Source organism: Calidris pugnax, unplaced genomic scaffold, assembly GCF_001431845.1.
Source record: "Calidris pugnax isolate Ruff unplaced genomic scaffold, ASM143184v1 scaffold147, whole genome shotgun sequence".
Classification (NCBI taxonomy): domain Eukaryota; kingdom Metazoa; phylum Chordata; class Aves; order Charadriiformes; family Scolopacidae; genus Calidris; species Calidris pugnax.
The window spans coordinates 3,985,381-4,003,729 of record NW_015092359.1 but is presented as its reverse complement, the minus strand read 5'-3'; the positions used below and the strand labels follow the sequence as shown (position 1 = coordinate 4,003,729).

General features: G+C 51.2%; 1 protein-coding gene across 1 annotated transcript in view; it reads right to left on the bottom strand.

Moving 5' to 3' along the window:
* Window positions 1–225: 225 nt before the first annotated feature.
* The window catches only part of TTL (tubulin tyrosine ligase), a 19,418-nt gene continuing 1,294 nt past the window's right edge, over window positions 226–18,349 (bottom strand). Inside the window, exons 2-7 of the mRNA XM_014962373.1 lie at window positions 13,791–13,869; window positions 11,365–11,597; window positions 6,844–6,979; window positions 6,475–6,744; window positions 5,342–5,485; window positions 226–4,166 (exon numbers count right to left, since the gene is read on the bottom strand). Coding sequence (XP_014817859.1) covers window positions 4,049–4,166; window positions 5,342–5,485; window positions 6,475–6,744; window positions 6,844–6,979; window positions 11,365–11,597; window positions 13,791–13,869 — 980 coding nt within the window. The 3' untranslated portion in view covers window positions 226–4,048. The remainder of the gene's footprint in view (window positions 4,167–5,341; window positions 5,486–6,474; window positions 6,745–6,843; window positions 6,980–11,364; window positions 11,598–13,790; window positions 13,870–18,349) is intronic.

The window sequence follows — 18,349 nt, the reverse complement described above, 5'->3', positions numbered from 1 at the left end:
GCTCCCCCAAATCCTCAATGCTGGGACAGCCCTGGGGCGTGAGGCCAGAACTGCTGTCTCATATTTGTCACCTCAAGGTGAAGAAACCTCCGATTGTGGGACTGGGATGGTTCCTGGGGTCCTGCATGGCAAGGAGGTGGGGGGCAACACCCACAAGAAGGCTTTCTGGGGAACCTGCCACCCAGGGCTGGGGGGGACCCCCTGCCCCAAGGAAACACCGCAGAGTTGTGGGGTTTTTCATGTTTTAATGAAGGTTGAGGAGCAAGTGTGGATAGAGCAGTTGGAGACCCACCAGCTCAGGCACCCGCTGGCCCCACACGCACATGCTGACGTGAGAGCAGCTGGGGACACGAACTGGAGCCCAGGGGGGCTGCCAGCTTGGCAGCACTGTACACCCCCCCTGCCGTCCTCTCAACACCAAGGCTTTCTGAAGGCTGCCATCACGGACCTTGGCAATGATTACGACACGATGATGAACCTACGTACGGCACAGCAGTGCTCTCCTGGAGAAGGAGCTGCACGTGGAGAACAAGAAATGCTGGGAGCAGGGACATGCAAGCAAGTCCTGAAGGGCGCTGGTCACAGCAGGGCTGGAAAGCCTGGACGAAGCAGCTTTTGAGCACTTTCTTAAGACTTCTCCAGCGTTTTCCAAGGGCTGTGGCCGGCCACCAGATTTTGGCAGGAGCACGATAGCTGTTGCATGGTAATCACAACTAACCTGGTATGAGACAAGCCACATGGAGTTACCTGAAACCCAGAGTCCAGCGGGACCAGACCCTGCTGGAAAACACAGCCAGAGCACCTGGGCCTTGAAACCCTTCATGGCCAACACGAAGGGATACAACTAAGACTAGAGACATTCTGCAATATGGTAGGGATCTTCTGGAAACCCAGCACCATCCTTTGTGAAAGCTCAGGAATGAGAGCGAGACCTTTTCTATTGACCTTTCAGCTGAAATAAGCTAGAAAACATTTATTGTTGTATGTTCCTAAAAAAAAACAACAAAACAAAACAAACAAAAGTCTCACAACGAGGGCTTGGGAGGTGCACCTACGGCTGCAATGCTCAGGCCTCTACTCCACCTCGTAGCTAATATTTTGGGCAAGACCTTAGGCACTGTGCTCTCCATCCTTTATCCTTGACCTCCTGTGCTTTACCTCGGGGAGCACTTTTGAGAGCAGGCAGTAAACACGCACGGTACCTGCCATTTTCCTCCAGAGGCTGTTGCTCATTTCTGAAAAAAATTCAGCAAACAAGCCCATGATTCAAAGCATCCCTCAATCACTCTCTCCCCCCGAGCTCAGCTGAAAAGGCAGGGTATAAATAGCTGTGTCACCTCTGGTCACGGCTCCACCATCAAGCTGAAGCCCCACTTTCAGCAAAAAAAAACCCCCAACAATCCGGGGTGAAAAAGGGGGAAGAAAATGCCTTGGAGTTTAGCAGGAATCTCGCCTTACTGCGCAGTAAAGGGAGCGATTCGTTTTTTTTTTTTCATAATTTCCCTTTTGAGGGGAAAAGAGGGATGGGTCTAGCACCCCAGAACCTGAACATTTCTCACTTCATTAGGACAGGGAAAAAATTTTCTCTTCTGGCTTCATGCTCTGCTCTCGTCCGCCCTAGAGCTTGCGAGAGCCCAACGTCTCCTCTGTCACATCCTGGGCCAGGGCGACTGCTATTCGATGTTCCCTTTGCTGGGCAAAAAGGTGTATTTTTAAGCTTGCACGAGCCAACACCTGAAAATGGAGATGTGGTGAACTTATTGAGTAACAACCGTTACAGCCTACGTTTTCCCTGCCCTGCAGTGAAATTCTGACACCTTGGTGCTGTCATATGGTTAAAAAAAACCCCAACCGGTCCTTCCCCCAAGTCCCTCTCCCAGTTTATCACCCAGCACTTCCCAATCCCAAGCACTGATGCATTCACGGCCCTCTTCTGAACGCCCACGAGGTCCACCACCAGAGACCAGACCTGGCACTTGGGGGGTGCGTGTGTCACGTGGGGGTGATGTCTCGCTGGAAGCAAAGCCACCCACCAGCCCTGGCGGCGCAGGGGAACAAAGCCACAGCCTGGTCTTGCACAGCTCCTGCTCCTTGTCACTTCTTGGCGTCCACCAGTGCACCCTGTGTCCACCTCACCCCCTGCAGATGGAGATCCACGCCACGCTTCAGGGTGTTGACAACTTCAGGGGTGCCTGTGCGGCTCCTTGGGACGTGTCCTCTCCTGCGGTGCTTCCACTGTGTTTTGCCCAGTGCTCTGTTCCCTCCTGCTGAGTTTTCCTAAATTTCCCTCCTGGACGTGAGCATCTGTGTCAAACGGTGGCACTGGCAGATTCACAGCGTGTTGTGACAAACGTCCATCCCGTGACAGCACGATCAAAACGCACCACTCCGAGGAGGCCTGGGCGCTTCAGAAAGGTGCCAGGATCACCTGCTGGCATAAAGACCTCCAAAATCTCCATCAGGACCAGAGAGGAGTATGCCAAAGCACTAGGATCTTCTGAGGGAGGCAGAAATCCCACTCCTTGCTTCGCTTCCCATTGACACCCAGGCAGCCAGACATAATCTCCTCTTGTTTGTTTGTTTTGGGTAACAGCAACTGGTTTGTTTTGGTCCCAACCATCTCTCCCTCCCAGAGGCAGCTGAACACAGCCCTGAACACCCCCCAACAAACCCCACACTGCTGTTACAAGTGCCACCGTGCTCTGCAAAGAGCTCTGGCTTAGGAGGGATGTGCTGGGTTCACGCTGAAAATTCAGATACACTTCACAAGGGTGGACAATATACCAGGGATTTAGGTTCTACTCAAAAGTAGATGTTAACTCTGCAATTTGGGGACCTCAAGGAATTTAACCTCTCCTCCCCAACAAAAAACACCTCCCTTTCCATCTATGTGGCAAACCCATACACAGGGATTTCTCCTGGTCTACAAAACCTTACCCACCTTCCCCCCTAAGCTGAGACCAAGCTGTGGGCTGTGTTCAGGGCAGAAAATTGCAATATTTGTCAAATGGAGGAGAAGAAAATTGGCTGGATCAAACAGGACAAAAATCATTTGGGCTGAAAGGTTTCAGATTCAAGCCTCAGATGCATGAAGGCGAGAGCTGAGGGAGGAGGCTAAATTCACTGCAGTGTCTCAGAAGAACCTGAGGAGATTGGGTTTCTGCTCTTTGAAACACTCTCAGCACAGAAGCGATGCTAGAAAATCCTACAGCCTTCCCGTGAGCCCCGACGGGGCCTCTCTACCTCTTTTAAACAAAATCCAACTGCATCAGACTGGGATGGATATTGATTCAAATCTCATTAGGAAAAAGGGATAGCTATAAATAAACAAAATTGCTTTCCTTGCTTGGGTTAAGTCACCGCCTGCAGTTCAGCACCCTTTCGCCAGCCGTTTCCCTGTGTGTTCAGCCAACCAGCTTGGAAAATGACCTAAGGAAACTGAATTCGTGGTGTTCCTGGTTTTTGGCATCCTGCGATGCGAGACAGCTTGCTCCTTCCTATGTAACAAGAACAGGAACAAAGGAAAGGAGTCACCTATTTGGAGCTGAGCTAAGGCACTAATGATGCAGTAGGTGAGGAAAGAAGAAACACAGCGGGAGGAGGACAACTTTCCAGCCACGATGTCCTGGAAGATCATCGTACTCTTCACTCAATTCCCTTAAAAAACCCAATGTTACCTCTATAGAAAAGGAGAAGCTAATACAGTATTATAGTATCCCTGTTGCGGTTTCATTTTAAGGTTATTTTGTTGTTCTCCCAGAGAGATTTGTTTCAAAAGTCACACGAGCTGTTTCTAAAGTGGATTTTGGTGAATGCAGGCAGAGTTGTCCGAGCAGCTCTGGCCCACTGCAGCTCTACGTGGATGCCTGTATTGTTGGTTTTTTTCCCCCCCGTTTTCCAGAAAATAAGAAGCCTGTCTCTATCGCTTTTTTTTTTTGTTGTTGTTTGGTTGGTTTTTGGCATGATACTGAGATAAGCCACCGAACTGTGCTGACCCAATGGGTGCAGTTCTCTCCCCCTGCGCGCGGCAGAGGCGCTCCTGTTGTCATCACAGCTTGATAAAGATGGATGGGGGCTGGCTCGTCTTCTGCCCGGTGTCGTTGAGGGGGAAAACGCTAGAGATGGCTACATCCACGATTCCTTGGCAGAGCTCTGCATACAGCTTCCTAAGAGACAGAGAGAGAGAGAGAGAGAGAGACTCAGATGCCCAGGCAGGACTAACCAGCAGCCTCCCCGACCCATTTTTACACAGATGTGCATTTTCCCAGCAGGATCTACAAGATCTACAAGATCCTGCTCCCATTATGGGTAGCTCCAAGGTGACAAACGGGAGGAGGGTGGCATCTCTTCCACCACAAATAGCCAAAAACCTACCTCAGCTGCTTCTTCCGATGCCTTCCAAGAGCCCACAGAGGCACAAAGCCAACAGGGCATGGCTGCAACCCAAATCCACCCAGTGACAGCCAACTTTACCCACAGAGCAAGCAACACAGGGAGGTGCAAAGCAGTATTGCACCACGGGGCACATGGTGAACAGGGCATCCTGGACACAGAAAGCTCCCCCAGCCCTAGCTCTGAACAGGCTGTCTGGTAGGTCTGGCCTGCATTTTTTTGCCTACTGTTAGTGACGATCTAATCAAATTTAACCTACATCTAGTCTAATCAATTTCTATTGTAGTGATGTAAAGCCTCTTCCGCTTTCCTGGGCTTGGATATGATACAGATACCCATTTAGCAAAGATTTCGAGTCTCCCGGAGTTGTCTCAGTCACGTAATAACAGCACATCTTGCTGTGCCTATGCAGAGATGTTGATGGCCGTGGCCGTTTGCCTGTCCCTGCTGTCCTGTGGCATTTGATCCAATGTCTGCAGCATCCCCGGTGTGTGCTCTGGGCTCCTGCTGCCTGCAAATTCACTCACTCACTTCCAGGTGCTGCCCTGAATGCCATTCATTTATCACGCATTCTGGTAAAGACCAGCCACCAGTGGCTCCACAAAGAGAGACTGAGAAACCACCTGACCCCCAAAGTGTTAATTCTGCAACGTGGCTCATTTTTATAGGCACTATAGGGTTGGAACTAAGTTATATTCAAATACATTTTGGCCAAAACCTGAGGTCAGTGCCCCATTTCACGTGGGAAAGAAGCTGGGGGACACCAAACACAGAGACAGGAGCAATGAACTTAAATCAGCTGGCACTTAGAGCAGTGTCTCTGCTCCAGGTTACCCTGGAAAACTCCCCTCCCATTCATTTTCTTCCACCTTTTTCACTTGGAGCTGGGACACAGCCATGTTCTGGATGAGGCATATGAACGGTGGCATCACAGAAACTGATTACTCACTGGGCACACGCCGGGGCCCCATTGACTTCTATCAGCCAGACCTTCAGCTCCTCATCCACCATGAAGTCAAACCCAAAGAGCTGGAAGCTCTGGTAGTGAAGATGCTTTGTGCTGATTGCAGGCTCTATACACATAAGGCAGCTTCTGTGAAGGGAAAGACAGAAAGCCAAGGTTAAAAGCCTTGTGGACGTACCAGTTGCACTGCAGCTTCTGAGGGCACGTGCTTGGCACAGATTAGTGGAGGGGTCCCCTGTTGCCCTGGGACTGCCCAGGTAACTGTCACGGTAACTAAGTCCTTGCAAGTGAGATTGTGCAACCATCAAAACATCGGTGGGACCACCCCTGAGGAGTTAACTTCCCAAAGAGCTGGAGAGCAGCATCCACCCTCACTACTGGATTAGGCGAGCTGAAAAACATGTTGTGCAATGAGAGCCTGGAGCAGAAGGCTGAGCCAAAAAGGTCTGCACTAGGTCCCCGAGGAGAGCTCTGAGTCCCTCAAAGATCCTGTCATGTCTTTTTGGCGTAAGTTACAGCAATGGGGTACTTGCAAATTCTACCATGAAGGATCACTTGGTCAGGATCCGGATTCTCTGCAGGACCGTGATCTCGGAGATGTCTCTCCAGACAGATGGGAGTCTGGAGATGTCTCTCCAGATTTTCTGTGCCCAGGAGGCAGCCGGCTCTGTGTGGACCGAGTAAGATGACCTCTGCCAATGAGCTGTGCTGCTGCTTGCTGCTGGAGGGGGAAGCAGTGCGACGCCGCAGTCTCGAATCCCACTTCGTTTCCCCTCTTACACCTTCTCCATCTTTTTTAACCTCCTTTTTTTAACCCCTGTCTTTCGACCTACCCTCTTCCCTTATCAAGCGATCTCACTCCATCCTTCTCCAGCCACAGCTGCCAAAAGGCAGACACGTTGACACATACCCCGAAAGAACAGCACCTATGGAGGTCCCCTGCCATTGAGCAATGACCCTTGGGTGTTTATGGCTTAATCTTACATTTATCTCTGGGCCACAACACCTGATCCATGCAATTTAAACCCTCCCCTTGTCAGTCTGTCCGCTTCCCCCACTGCGTCCGTACACGTTCCCTGAAGGGTTAATGTTTCCCTACGCCACCGGCGTCTGGCTACCTTATTATGTGTTTGATTTGCAGTAAGATGCTATTCTCCAGCGTTGTGTTCAGGGCATCCATCAGATACTGGTTGAACTCCTCAAAGAACATTTCATTCCCTTCCTCGTACCGCCCGTAGTTTTTGGAATATTCCTTCTGAATGCAGTGATTGGTCAAGTGGCAGGTTTTGTCCTGGAAATTAGCACTGTTGTACGGTTCGGAAGAGGTCCGCAGGACACCCTCTCTGTAGAGGTAGATATTATATTGATGATCCACGAGAACCCAGCTCCTGGGGGTGGGGGGGCAAGAGAACAAACTCTAGTCCCAGTGGCTTAAAACGAAACAGCATGAAAACATAAACCAGTATTACAAAAGCAGGAAAGGTTACCTGATGTCAAACTTGCGATGCCCTGGCTCTAAAAGCAGAGGCTTCTCCAGGTATTTCTGAATCACGTGCACTTGTCCCTGCTCATCGATGAAGTCCAGGAGTTCTGCAGCCTCTGAAGAAATCAGGATCCCTTCCCCTGGCACAGAAAAGACAAAGACAAAATGAGGCAAAGGATCCTCCTACCTTTGCCGGAGCCTGTTCCAGTGTTTTTTTTCCAGCTGGACTTGGTGGAAAGGGTAAGGGGGTGGTGCACATGTTCAACACTTGTTGAATTTCATTTTTCCCTGGTTTTCAGCAGTTTGGAGAACAGGGGTTTCAGGGGTTTTAGCATTTTGTTTTCTTCTTTTTTTTTTTTTTTGTGGTGTTCTTTTATCCTACACTCAGACATTTCCCCCCCTTTCTGGCTTCTCTGGCTGCCACGCACCCTTGCGCGGTGTTGCCCTGCTTACTGTGTTAATTTAAGTTCCTATTCAAATCATCGCTGAAATTAGGAAAAGAACTGTTTCAAAACTGCTCATCCACGTAGTCAGCACTTTCCTCTGCTGCGGAAGCCCTTCATTAAAGAAGTTAGATGTGCCTTTTAAATCCTGCCGCATTTATTGCAAGAGTCCAGATACGAAACCACCATCGCAGAGCCACACAGAGAGAACACATTCCCTTCTGGGATTTGATAAAGGGATGGCACAGTGCCATGTGAGGGATAAACCAGCTGAGGTAAAATTACCTAACACTTCTCTGGCACAATTTCCAGTCTTCAGGCATTGAATTCACTTTTTTGACTAAAGCTGTTGACTTAAGACTTAATTTTGTGCTAAGATTTTTTTTTTTTTTTTGGGGGAAATACTGAGCGAAAAGGAAAAAAAAAAAAAAGCAACACACTTTAAGGGGGGCACACCTCTGTGCGCCTTTGGAGCACAGGCAGTTTGATAGGATCATCCCAGGGAAAATGCTCCTAGATGTGACCTCTGAAGGTCAACACAGGCAGTAAAGGCCCTGCAGTGGGAAGATTAGCAGGCATCTGTTTTGCACTGGACAGACGGTGAATGAAGAGGGAGGTTGGCTTAATCATAGAATTGTCTAGGTTGGAAGGGACCTTCAAGATCATCTAGTCCAACCATCAACCTAACTCTGATAAAACAAACAAACAAACAAACAAAACCCCAAAACACAAACAAACAACTAACCCACACACCACAAAACCAAAAAAACCACACCACTAAACCATATTCCTGAGGACCATGTCAATCTGTCTTTTGAACACCTCCAGGGATGGTGCCTCAACCCCTTCCCTGGGCAGCCCATTCCGATGCTGGATAACCCTTTCCATGAAGAAATTTTTCCTAATATCCAGCCTGAACCTTCCCTGGTGCAACTTGAGGCCATTTCCCCTTGTTCTATCTCCTGTGACTTGGGAGATGAGATCGACCCCTGCTCCTCTACACCCCCCTTCAGGTAGTTATAGAGCACGAGAAGGTCTCCCCTCAGCCTCCTCTTCTTCAGACTGAACACCCCCAGCTCCCTCAGCCTCTCCTCATAAGACTTCTTCTCCAGACCCCTCACCAGCTTCGTTGCCCTGCACCTTGACAGCAACCCAGTGAGGCAGCAAAGCAGCTTACGTGGGGCAGCTGTCTCCCTTCTCTCAAAGGAAACATCAAAACCTCTAGCCACAGTTGAAAAATCTCTCAACTTTTAAGTCAGGACATCCTAAGCCTTTCCTTTTCTTTTTACTGATGGACAGCCAAGCTTCCACCAGATGACCTGTCCTGAGTCAGGGGCCATGCCTGAGCTAGCTCTGCCTCAGCAATGACAGTCAATAAGCCGTATAAGTACTGGAGTACTGCGTCCAGTTCTGGGCTCCCCAGTTCAAGAGGGACAGGGAACTACTAGAAAGAGTCCAGCGAAGGGCTACAAAGATGATTCAAGGATTGGAGCATCTCCCTGGTGAGGAGAGACTGAGAGAGCTGGGACTCTTCAGTCTGGAGAAGAGAAGGCTGAGGGGAGACCTTATCAACGCCTACAAGTATCTCAAGGGAGGGTTGAAGGAGGAGGGAGCCAGACTCTTTTCAGTGGTTCCCACTGAGAGGACGAGGGGCAACGGGCACAAGTTGGAACATAAGAGGTTCCACTCAAATATGAGGAGAAACTTCTTCACAGTGAGGGTGACAGAGCCCTGGAACAGGCTGCCCAGGGAGGGTGTGGAGTCCCCTTCCTTGGAGATTTTCAAGACCCGCCTGGATGCTCCTGAGTAACATGCTCTAGCTCTAGGCAATCCCGCTTCAGCAGGGGAGTTGGACTAGATGATCTCTATGGTCCCTTCCAACTCTAGAAATTCAGTGAAATTCTTCACCAGAAGTAATCCCCAGACATTTAAAACTTGCCTCTAGAAGATTAACACGAGGCTCTGCTTTCCACTTTAATTCCCAGCTTGAGTTCTGCAGCACACTGATGAGTACGGAAGGTTACTCTGCTCTAATGCGGAAAAGAAGGGAACGCACTTGAATAAAGTTTTATGTGGAGACTTTAAACCTCCCCATCCTGCAGCAAATCACAGCAACGGCCTTCTTTGTTTTCCCAGACTGATTCTTTGCCAGTTATACTACACAGAAACGCATTCCTTCACTGGCGTAACAAAAGGGCTCTTCTCCTCTTCCTCCTTGAGGAAAATAAACATATTCGGATGCTTCGTGGTAACGCAGCCAAGAGAGCAGAGCAGGGAAAGGAAGCAAGCGTGAAGGACGGTTTTATCATGCAGCCTCCCTGCAGCCACCTCTGGCTTTCACATTCTCTGATGATTTTTTTTAAGACTGCATCAAAAGCGAGTAAAAGTGAGTAAATACACATGGGCATGTTCTCTTTGAAAAGACCCTTTCCTCAGGCTGGGCTCTGCCGCCTGGGCTCTGCACACTCGGCAAGGCAAATTTTCATAAATCCATTCTGATAACGTGTCCCTGATACTGCTGCCACTGACAGCACATAGTTACCAAAGCTCTGCATCTACAGCTGTGTCAAGCTACCTCATCTAATAGCTCGGTTCGTGGACGAGGCAGCTGTGTCAAGCTACCTCATCTAATAGCTTGGTTCGTGGACGAGGAGCTCACCATGAGCCGGCAGTGTGCGCTGGCAGCCCAGAAAGCCAACCCCATCCTGGGCTGCATCAAGAGAAGTGTGACCAGCAGGGCCAGGGAGGGGATTCTGCCCCTCTGCTCTGCGCTCCTGAGACCCCACCTGGAGCTCTGTGTCCAGCTCTGGAGTCCTCAGCACAGGAAGGACATGGACCTGTTGGAACAGGTTCAGCAAAGGGCCATGAAGATGATCAGAGGGCTGGAGCACCTCTGCTGTGAAAACAGGCTGAGAGAGCTGGGGTTGTTCAGCCTGGAAAGGAGAAGGCTCCAGGGAGACCTTAGAGCAGCCTTCCAAGATCTGAAGGGAGCTCCAGGAGAGCTGGGGAGGGACTCTTTGTCAGGGAGTGCAGTGACAGGACAAGGGGCAATGGTTTTATACTGAAAGAAGGGAGATTTAGATGAGATACCAGAAAGAAATTCTTTGCTGTGAGGGTGGTGAGGCACTGGAAGAGGTTGCCCAGAGAAGCTGCGGCTGTCCCATCCCTGGAGGGGTTCAAGGCCAGGCTGGATGGGGCTTGGAGCAACCTGGTCTGGTGGGAGGTGTCCCTGCCCAGGGCAGGGGGGTTGGAACTCGATGGTCCCTTCCTTTAAGGTCCCTTCCAACTCTGACCATTCTATGGTTCTATGATTATTTCTGTAAAGCGAGCGACGCAATGAGCCTGGAACAAGGAAGGACACATTATCCCTTAGGTATCTATCGCCTTATTCAAATTAGAGGGACAGACAGACATCGCATGGCTTGTCTTTGCGCTGGTACCTTCCCTTGAGGCTTGGGTGTAATTGGGATGCACTGAGCCCGTGAGTGCTCAGCCAGTCTCTCAGTGTGACCGTGGGTAGGCCACTGGCACCAGGCATCTGGGTTTGGTGGAAAGCCCAAGCAGTGGTATTTCTGCCCAGCTGAAACCAGGCTTAGCTGCAGCACGGAGAGCTGGGCTCCTTGCACTTGAAAGATGCTGTCCTGCCTGCTGCCCTCCTCCTCATATCCTGTTCTGCTCCCCGTTATCTCCTGCTCTCCACACCCCCCTCACCTGCTGCCTTCTCCTTGCAGCAAACTCTCCTGTCTTTGGAGGTGCACGTGTAGGAAAGTGGAGGTCCTTTCACTGCCATCCACATCCTAGGTAGCACGTGCACGTTACAATGCTTGTCAGGAGCATCATGCCACCAAGCAGACAAATCACAGAATCCCATGGGGTTGGAAGGGACCTCTGGAGATCATCTAGTCCAACCCCCTTGCCAAAGCAGGTCCACCTAGAGCAGGTTGCACAGGATGGAGTTGGTGGGTGAAGCCCTTCAGACAGGCTAGATACCAGCTGGGCTCAGCCAAACCCCAGGGGACTCTACCAATCAAGTAAAGTGTAAGGAATAACGAGAAGGTGGCTCATTTTGATGGAGAACAAACCTTTGGCACCAGCAGAGGACTTGGCGATCCACACGTTGCCTTCTTTGCCTTCCCGCCGCCTGTTGTAAGCTGCCAAGAAGACTTCCCGCTCGTCTGTCCTCGTGTTGTTTATGAGATGGCGAATTCCGTTCTGTGCTGGAGCCACGGGGGTCTTCAGGTTTGTTGGGTAAATCACATACGACTCCGGGAACCACGTGCAGGACTCCGATAGTTCAGGGCTTGTCTTGATTAGCCTGGGTGAAGAGAGACAGGCTGTTAATCTCCAGAGCGTCCCCACCTGCAGGGACATCATAGAATCCCATGGAGTTGGAAGGGATCTCTGCAGATCATCTGGTCCAACCCACCTGCCAAAGCAGGGCCACCCAGAGCAGGTTGCACAGGAACGTGGCCAGGTGGGGTTTGAATGTCTCCAGAGAAGGAGACTCCACCACCTCCGTGGGCAGCCTCTGCCAGGGCTCTGCCACCCTCACAGGAAAGAAGTTCCTCCTCATCTTTAGGTGGAACTTCTTCTATTCAAGTTGGTGCCCATTTCCTCTTGTCCTGTCCCTGGGCACCACTGAAAAAAGACCCGCCCCATCCTCTTGACACCCTCCCTTGAAGTATTTAAGTATTTATAAACATTGATTAGATCCCCCCAAAGTCTTCTCTTCTCAAGACTAAAAAGCCCCAAGTCCCTCAGCCACTCCTCATAGGAGAGATGCTCCAGGCCCCTCATCATCTTTGTGGCCCTTTGCTGTACCCTCCCCAGCAGTTAAGTAAACTTCTGTATAATCTGTATAAGTAAGTAAAAAATCATCATTAACTGGGCTCTTTCGCTCGGTGATGAACAGCAGCTGACAGACAGGCTGTGCTAAATTACTGTCTCTTCCTTAGACCTTTGAAATTAGGGTTATCTTGAAGATATCGTGGCATCCCCAACTGCAGCCAACCACTGCACTCGGAACTGGACCTGCAAGCTTTCATGAAACGTTCTGTAGATGCCGTGACTACCGTGAAACACTCCGTAGAGAAGTTTCCACCTAACTAGAGCTGGCCGTGCACTCCCTCTGCCCAAGGGGACCAAGGTGGCACGTTTCCTAGCACAGAATGGGGCAGGGAGAGACACTGTGGTCACAACAGGCAGAAGGGAAGCCAGAGCAGTGATGGCCTCTGTGCTGCTGCTTAGCTCTTGATCCCATCCCCACCGAGATCTGATCAGGTTGTCCCACTCGTGGATGGCAACCACTGGGAAGCCACTGAAAGCAAAGGCACAGCTATACACCCCGAGGTGTCTGGGATCCCCCACGCATCACACAGTCTCCCATCTCTCCTACCAGTAAACATCTAGAGATGCCAGCAGAGCCCAGCCCTGTTTTCTTCCAGAGCCAAGGGAGCCGCCTACCTCCCCGAAGGCTCACTCTGTGCTTTGCTTAAGGCCAGAAGCAGAGCTCATGACCTGCTGACTCTCTCCTGTGGAAGTGGCAGGCAGTCAGTCACACCCTGGGAGCCCCGAGGAATGCCATTTGTGGTCCCTTGGGTTCATACGTAGCTTAACGCATGGTTGCCCCCACAGCTGGAAAGGTCAGCCAAGCTTCAGGAGAGAAAAAACAGGTGTTGCAAGCACATTCAGCACCGCCTTTAGAGCATGGGCTGCAGAGAAATCCAGCTGGGGAGCACCATAAGTGCTTCTTTAAGGGTTCTTTGCAGGGGAAGGAGAGGCCTTGGATCAGCAGGCAACCTGCATCAGCAGGGAGAACACCAACAGACACCGACGTGGAATCAAACGCTTGAAGGAGGCCAAGAGCTCTGACGTGAAGGTGCCCTAATGGCCGCAGAGCTTGCAGAGGGACGAGGGTTATCTACAATGAAAGCTCATCCACGTTTCCCCACGAGACCCTAGCGCACGGCTGGTCATGCAGAAATAACTCCCAGAGCTCTTCCTGGAGATGTCTCCAAGCATTTGTGTGACCAACAAATCTGATTAGCTAGAGGCATATTAGTGTCTCATCTCTGTATGAAACAGAATAAAAGGAGTAGGTTTTAATTAAATGTCTACAAGGAAAAAGAGCAGATATGTTTGTTTGGTTGTGTGTGGTTTTTTTTTCCCTTTTGATTTGGCTCTAATCCGATTCAATACACTCTTATGGTTTCAAGCAGATGTAATTCAGTGAAAATGGCATTTCCCCTGAAGTTACAAAGAGCTCTTTGTGCACAGAGCTAGCTCTAGAGACCAGCAGAGGAGTCGGGAAGACAGCACACGCCAGGACACTCCCCAGGCAGCTGTTCTTTGAAATACCCTCTCAACAGGTTCAACACTCGACAACGGTCAGAAGAAAATTAAAAAAAAATAATATTCTTCTCCGTTCAACACTCGACAACGGTCAGAAGAAAATTAAAAAAAAAAAAAAATATTCTTCTCTCATATAATATTTCAGTGAATTTCTTACTTCACCAGAGACGCTTTGCGGCACAGCTTGTCTGCTCCCCTGTAGTAATTCACCAGCTGCACAAGTCCGGGTTCATGGCCTAAAAAGGGGAAATAAAGAGATCAGACAAACTTCTCAATTAATGAAGTAAAAAAAATATCTGCTTGGCGCAAAGGACCTGTGCGGTAGGGAAGAAAAAGGAGGCTGTTTCTTTGCCTCACAGAATCAGACTTGAAGCTGGTACCGGCTCCTGCGGTTTCCTTCTTTTAGTTATGAAAAACCATGCATTCACCCGAGCCCGTTTCAAATCTGACACTTCCATTTTCCAAAGGAAAATAATAATTTCCTAATTCACACTGGGAACCGGCAGCGCCACCCAAGAACCTTCTCCATTTCCTGGTGGCACTTTTTAAAAGCCAAGATTTCGGTTACTCTTCAATGGAACAGGAGGATGGAGGGAAGCAGACCACGATTCAAAGATCACAGCTTCGGAAAGGGCCTTGCTTCTTTGCCGTGCACAGCAGGATTCCCTGTTGGACCTGACAGCACAAAACACTGGGAAATGTTAAAAGACGGGAAACGTTAAAAGATTTGGAGTTGTGCTTCCCTCTGGCAGCTTGGAGCATGCCCTTTGGATAGCTGCAGAGGGAAGGGACCTCTAGGGGGTGTCTCTGTTCCAACCTCTTGTTTGGTCCAAGTCCTAGTAGCTCTAAGGATGAAGATCCTACTGCTTCTCCAGGTCTTTGTCCCAGTCCTTGACCACCATCCTGTGTCCCCCTGATGGCCCCTGATGGAGTCACGGCAGGGTTCCTATGCCTTTCTCATACTGGAGAGTCCCAAACCAGTCCCAGTAACGAGCTGTAGCCTCACAAGTGCCAAACAGAGTACCAAACAGATGGGTACCTCCTTACCAGGATCGGACTTCACCCCACAGCCTGCCTTCCTTCACCTTCTCACACTGCACAAACACTTGCCCTCAACTGGAAGCTCTCCTGGGGCGGGGGACAGGACGGCAGGCATTGTCCGAAGGGTAAAGCAAAAATCTGGGCAACACCACGCAGCCTCTCCCACACAACCAGTGTACAAGAGGCCAGTGACACCTGGGGCACTGGTGACAACAACTGACAAAGAGCATTGACAGGAAAAATGTGACGGAAATCTATGCAGGTCTGAAATGACCTAGGACCAGGGGGATCCCCCAGGCGTGGCAGTTCCTTCCATCTTTACCTTCTCTCTTCGAAAGAATACTTGTGGAAGTGATTTAGACTCTGAAAAAAGGATTGAGAGTTTTAGTTATCCTCCTTGTTTTTTACCTAGAAAAAAAAAAAAGGCCTGGAGTAAACATTACCTTAAAGACCAGGCAGCTGCAATGTCACAGAGAGTGAATATCTATTTCAACCCCAAAGTCATAGCCCTGACCTGGGTCACTAATGCATCCACAAATCCTTAAATAGGAGACAGCTGAAAACCATCTTCCAGAAAAGATCTGCAGCTTCAGGCACTTCAATGCATAGCCAGCATTGCCAGGCACTCATTTACTGGAAGAAATTAGTATAAAACATCAAACTTCCTTTTGTTCCTGGCTTATTGATTTTGCTTGGTTCCTGGAGGAATCGATGTCCGGAAGAAGGTCCCACCACTCTGGGTGGGCTCTGCCCCACAGTGGTCAGTCCATCATGTCACCACTGACAGGTGGAACAGGGCTGGTGAAAGATGGAGGATGGAAGTAGCTGAAACCTGCTTTGAAACCACCACCATCGGATAACTCTGTCCCACCAGGGAGGGGGGGCACATCCTCATCCCCTTCCTGAGCATCTCCACAGAGCAGCGGGCTGTGATGTGAAGAGTCTGGTGGCCCGCAAGGAAGGACCGCTGGGCGGGAAGGGGAATGGCTTCTCGGGCACCCCTCTCAGGTCTGCGCCACGCTTTCAGCAAGGTTCAAGAGCTGCCAAGGCACTGAGCGAACTGGCAATCCTCCTACGGCTGGCAGGGCGGACTCCAGCGTCCTCCGGAGAGGCTCCATGAGGCCTCTGCAGCCTCCTCCTCTTTCTCCTCCCCTGAGCTCAACCTGCTTTTCCATTATTGAATTTCACTGAATTTTTAGAGTTGGAAGGGACCATAGAGATCATCTAGTCCAACTCCCCTGCTTCCAGGCGGGTCTTGAAAATCTCCAAAGAAGGGGACTCCACACCCTCCCTGGGCAGCCTCTGCCAGGGCTCTGCCACCCTCACTGTGAAGAAGTTTCTTCTCATATTTGAGTGGAACCTCTTATGTTCCAACTTGTGCCCGTTGCCCCTCGTCCTGTCACTGGGAACCACTGAAAAGAGTCTGGCTCCCTCCTCCTTCAACCCACCCTTTAGATCCTTGTCAGCATTAATAAGGTCTCCCCTCAGCCTTCTCTTCTCCAGACTAAAGAGCCCCGGGTCTCTCAGCCTTTCCTCATCAGGGAGATGCTCCAATCCTTGAATCATCTTTGTTGCCCTTCGCTGGACTCTCTCCAGCAGTTCCCTGTCCCTCTTGAACTGGGGAGCCCAGAACTGGACACAGGATTCCAGTTGTGGCCTCCCCAGTGCAGAGCAGAGGGGGAGAATGACCTCACTCAACCTCCTGGCCACACTCTTCCCTACGCAGCCCAGAATTAGGGCTTAGATACGGACACTCACAAGCTTAAGGGCACAACCCCCCCCAAGAACAAGGGTATCAGCGACAGCAACAGATGTCCCCGCAGCTGGGCAGAAGTGGCAGCGCATGGTGGGAGTCCCCACTTAGACCCCTCTCCCACGTCAAATCATCCAGTTTAGCCCCCCTGAGCAACACAAATCCCCACAGTTCTCTGAATTAACGGCTGCTTCTGCTGAGTAGAGCCTTTCGGGAAGCCAAGCCAGCTTGGATGCAACAGTTGCTCAGGAGGAGAGCTTCAGGAAGATGTACCAGAGAAGGCTGGGCTTTTTGGAAGATGTATGCAGCAAAATAACCATGTTATTTTGGGCCCAAATCTACTGATTTCAGGCAACCAGCTCCTGCTAGAGGAGGATGGGTTAAAGAAGCCACTGCCAAAGCACGGTCCCTCTCTTTGGGTCATAGGTTTGAATTTTTGGGCATGCTGAGGCCCTTCTGTCACCCCAGAGCTCTTTTTGAGGATGGAAGGGGTTAATACGAGATGGCCACAAGCCCACCTGGATGTGCCGGTGCAGGCCCACTCGCATCAAAGAATTGCAATTGCTTTGGGAGGAAAAGCCTGCTGCTCACAGGCCCTCTGCCAGCTGGCCACATCATAGAATGGTCCAGGCTGGAAGGGACCTCCAAAGGTCATCTAGTCCGACCCCCCTGCAGTCAGCAGGGACACCCCCAACTAGACCAGGTTGCCCAGGGCCTCGTTGAGCCTCACCTTGAATATCTCCAGGGATGGGGCCTCAACCACCTCCCTGGGCAACCTGTTCCAGTGCTCCACCACCCTCACAGTGAAGAACTTTCTCCTAATCTCCAATCTAAATCTGCTCCCCTCCAGCTTAAAGCCATTGCCCCTCATCCTGTCACTACAGGCCTTTGTAAACAGGCTCTCCCCAGCCTTCCTGTAGGCCCCCTCAGGTACTGGAAGGCTGCTATTAGGTGTCCCCGGAGCCTTCTCTTCTCCAGGCTGAACAACCCCAGCTCCCTCAGCCTGTCCTCGTAGCAGAGGTGCTCCACCCCCCTGATCACTTTAGTGGCCCTCCTCTGGACCTGCTCCATCAGGTCCGTATCTTTCCTATATTGATATGGACCTGATGGAGCAGGTCCAGAGGACAGGTCTGCTCCCTGCGCCCGGCTACCAGCGTGAGTGAGCATAAAGCCTCTCCCGGTGGGTTCCCTGCCTGCCGCAGCCACCCTGGCGCTGGGAGGTGACCAGATGGCATCACCGTGTGATGGTGGGGGTGGGGGGGGGACACGGGACTTTCCAATCAGAAAAGCACCCAGGAGACAAGTGACTTGCAAATCTGAAAGAGCAGTCAGCGCCAGTTCTCGACTGCACGACAAGGGCTGCAAAAAGCCGTCCTGCCCCCGAGCCGCTGGGACGAGCAGGGGGTGGGGGGGTCTCCTCCTGCTCCAACATTTTGGAGGCAGCGCTGCAATACGGCCAGAGGAAGGAAGAAGCCAAGGGCAAGGGCAGGGAGGGAGGTCAGCAGAAGGTGGGGGAGGTCCTGCCAGCTGTGGCGATGCAGACCCAGGGGACCGCAGACAGGGAAAAGGGGCTGCTCTGCAGAGGTTTGAAGCCTCCTCATCCCAAAACCTCCTCCGGATGGGCCTGGGGACAGGCAGCTGGCACCATGTATGGAGACCTTGCCAGCCTGGCAGCTCCCCCCAGCCCCTGGCTCACCCCCCCCCAAGCCGTGGGCAATGACGGTGCATCTCTGCTCCGAGGATGCCAGCGCCCGGCTTGGGGCTGTCCCCGTGGGTAGGGAGGGCTGGGGTGGCCCCGCTGACAGCCTGTGGGGTGGCAGGTAGGGGACAAGTTTGCCCAAGGGAGGCTCCCAGGGCCACAGTGATAGTGTGACGGGGGGGGGGAGGGCAGACAGCAGAAGAAAAGGGAGAAAAATAAGGGG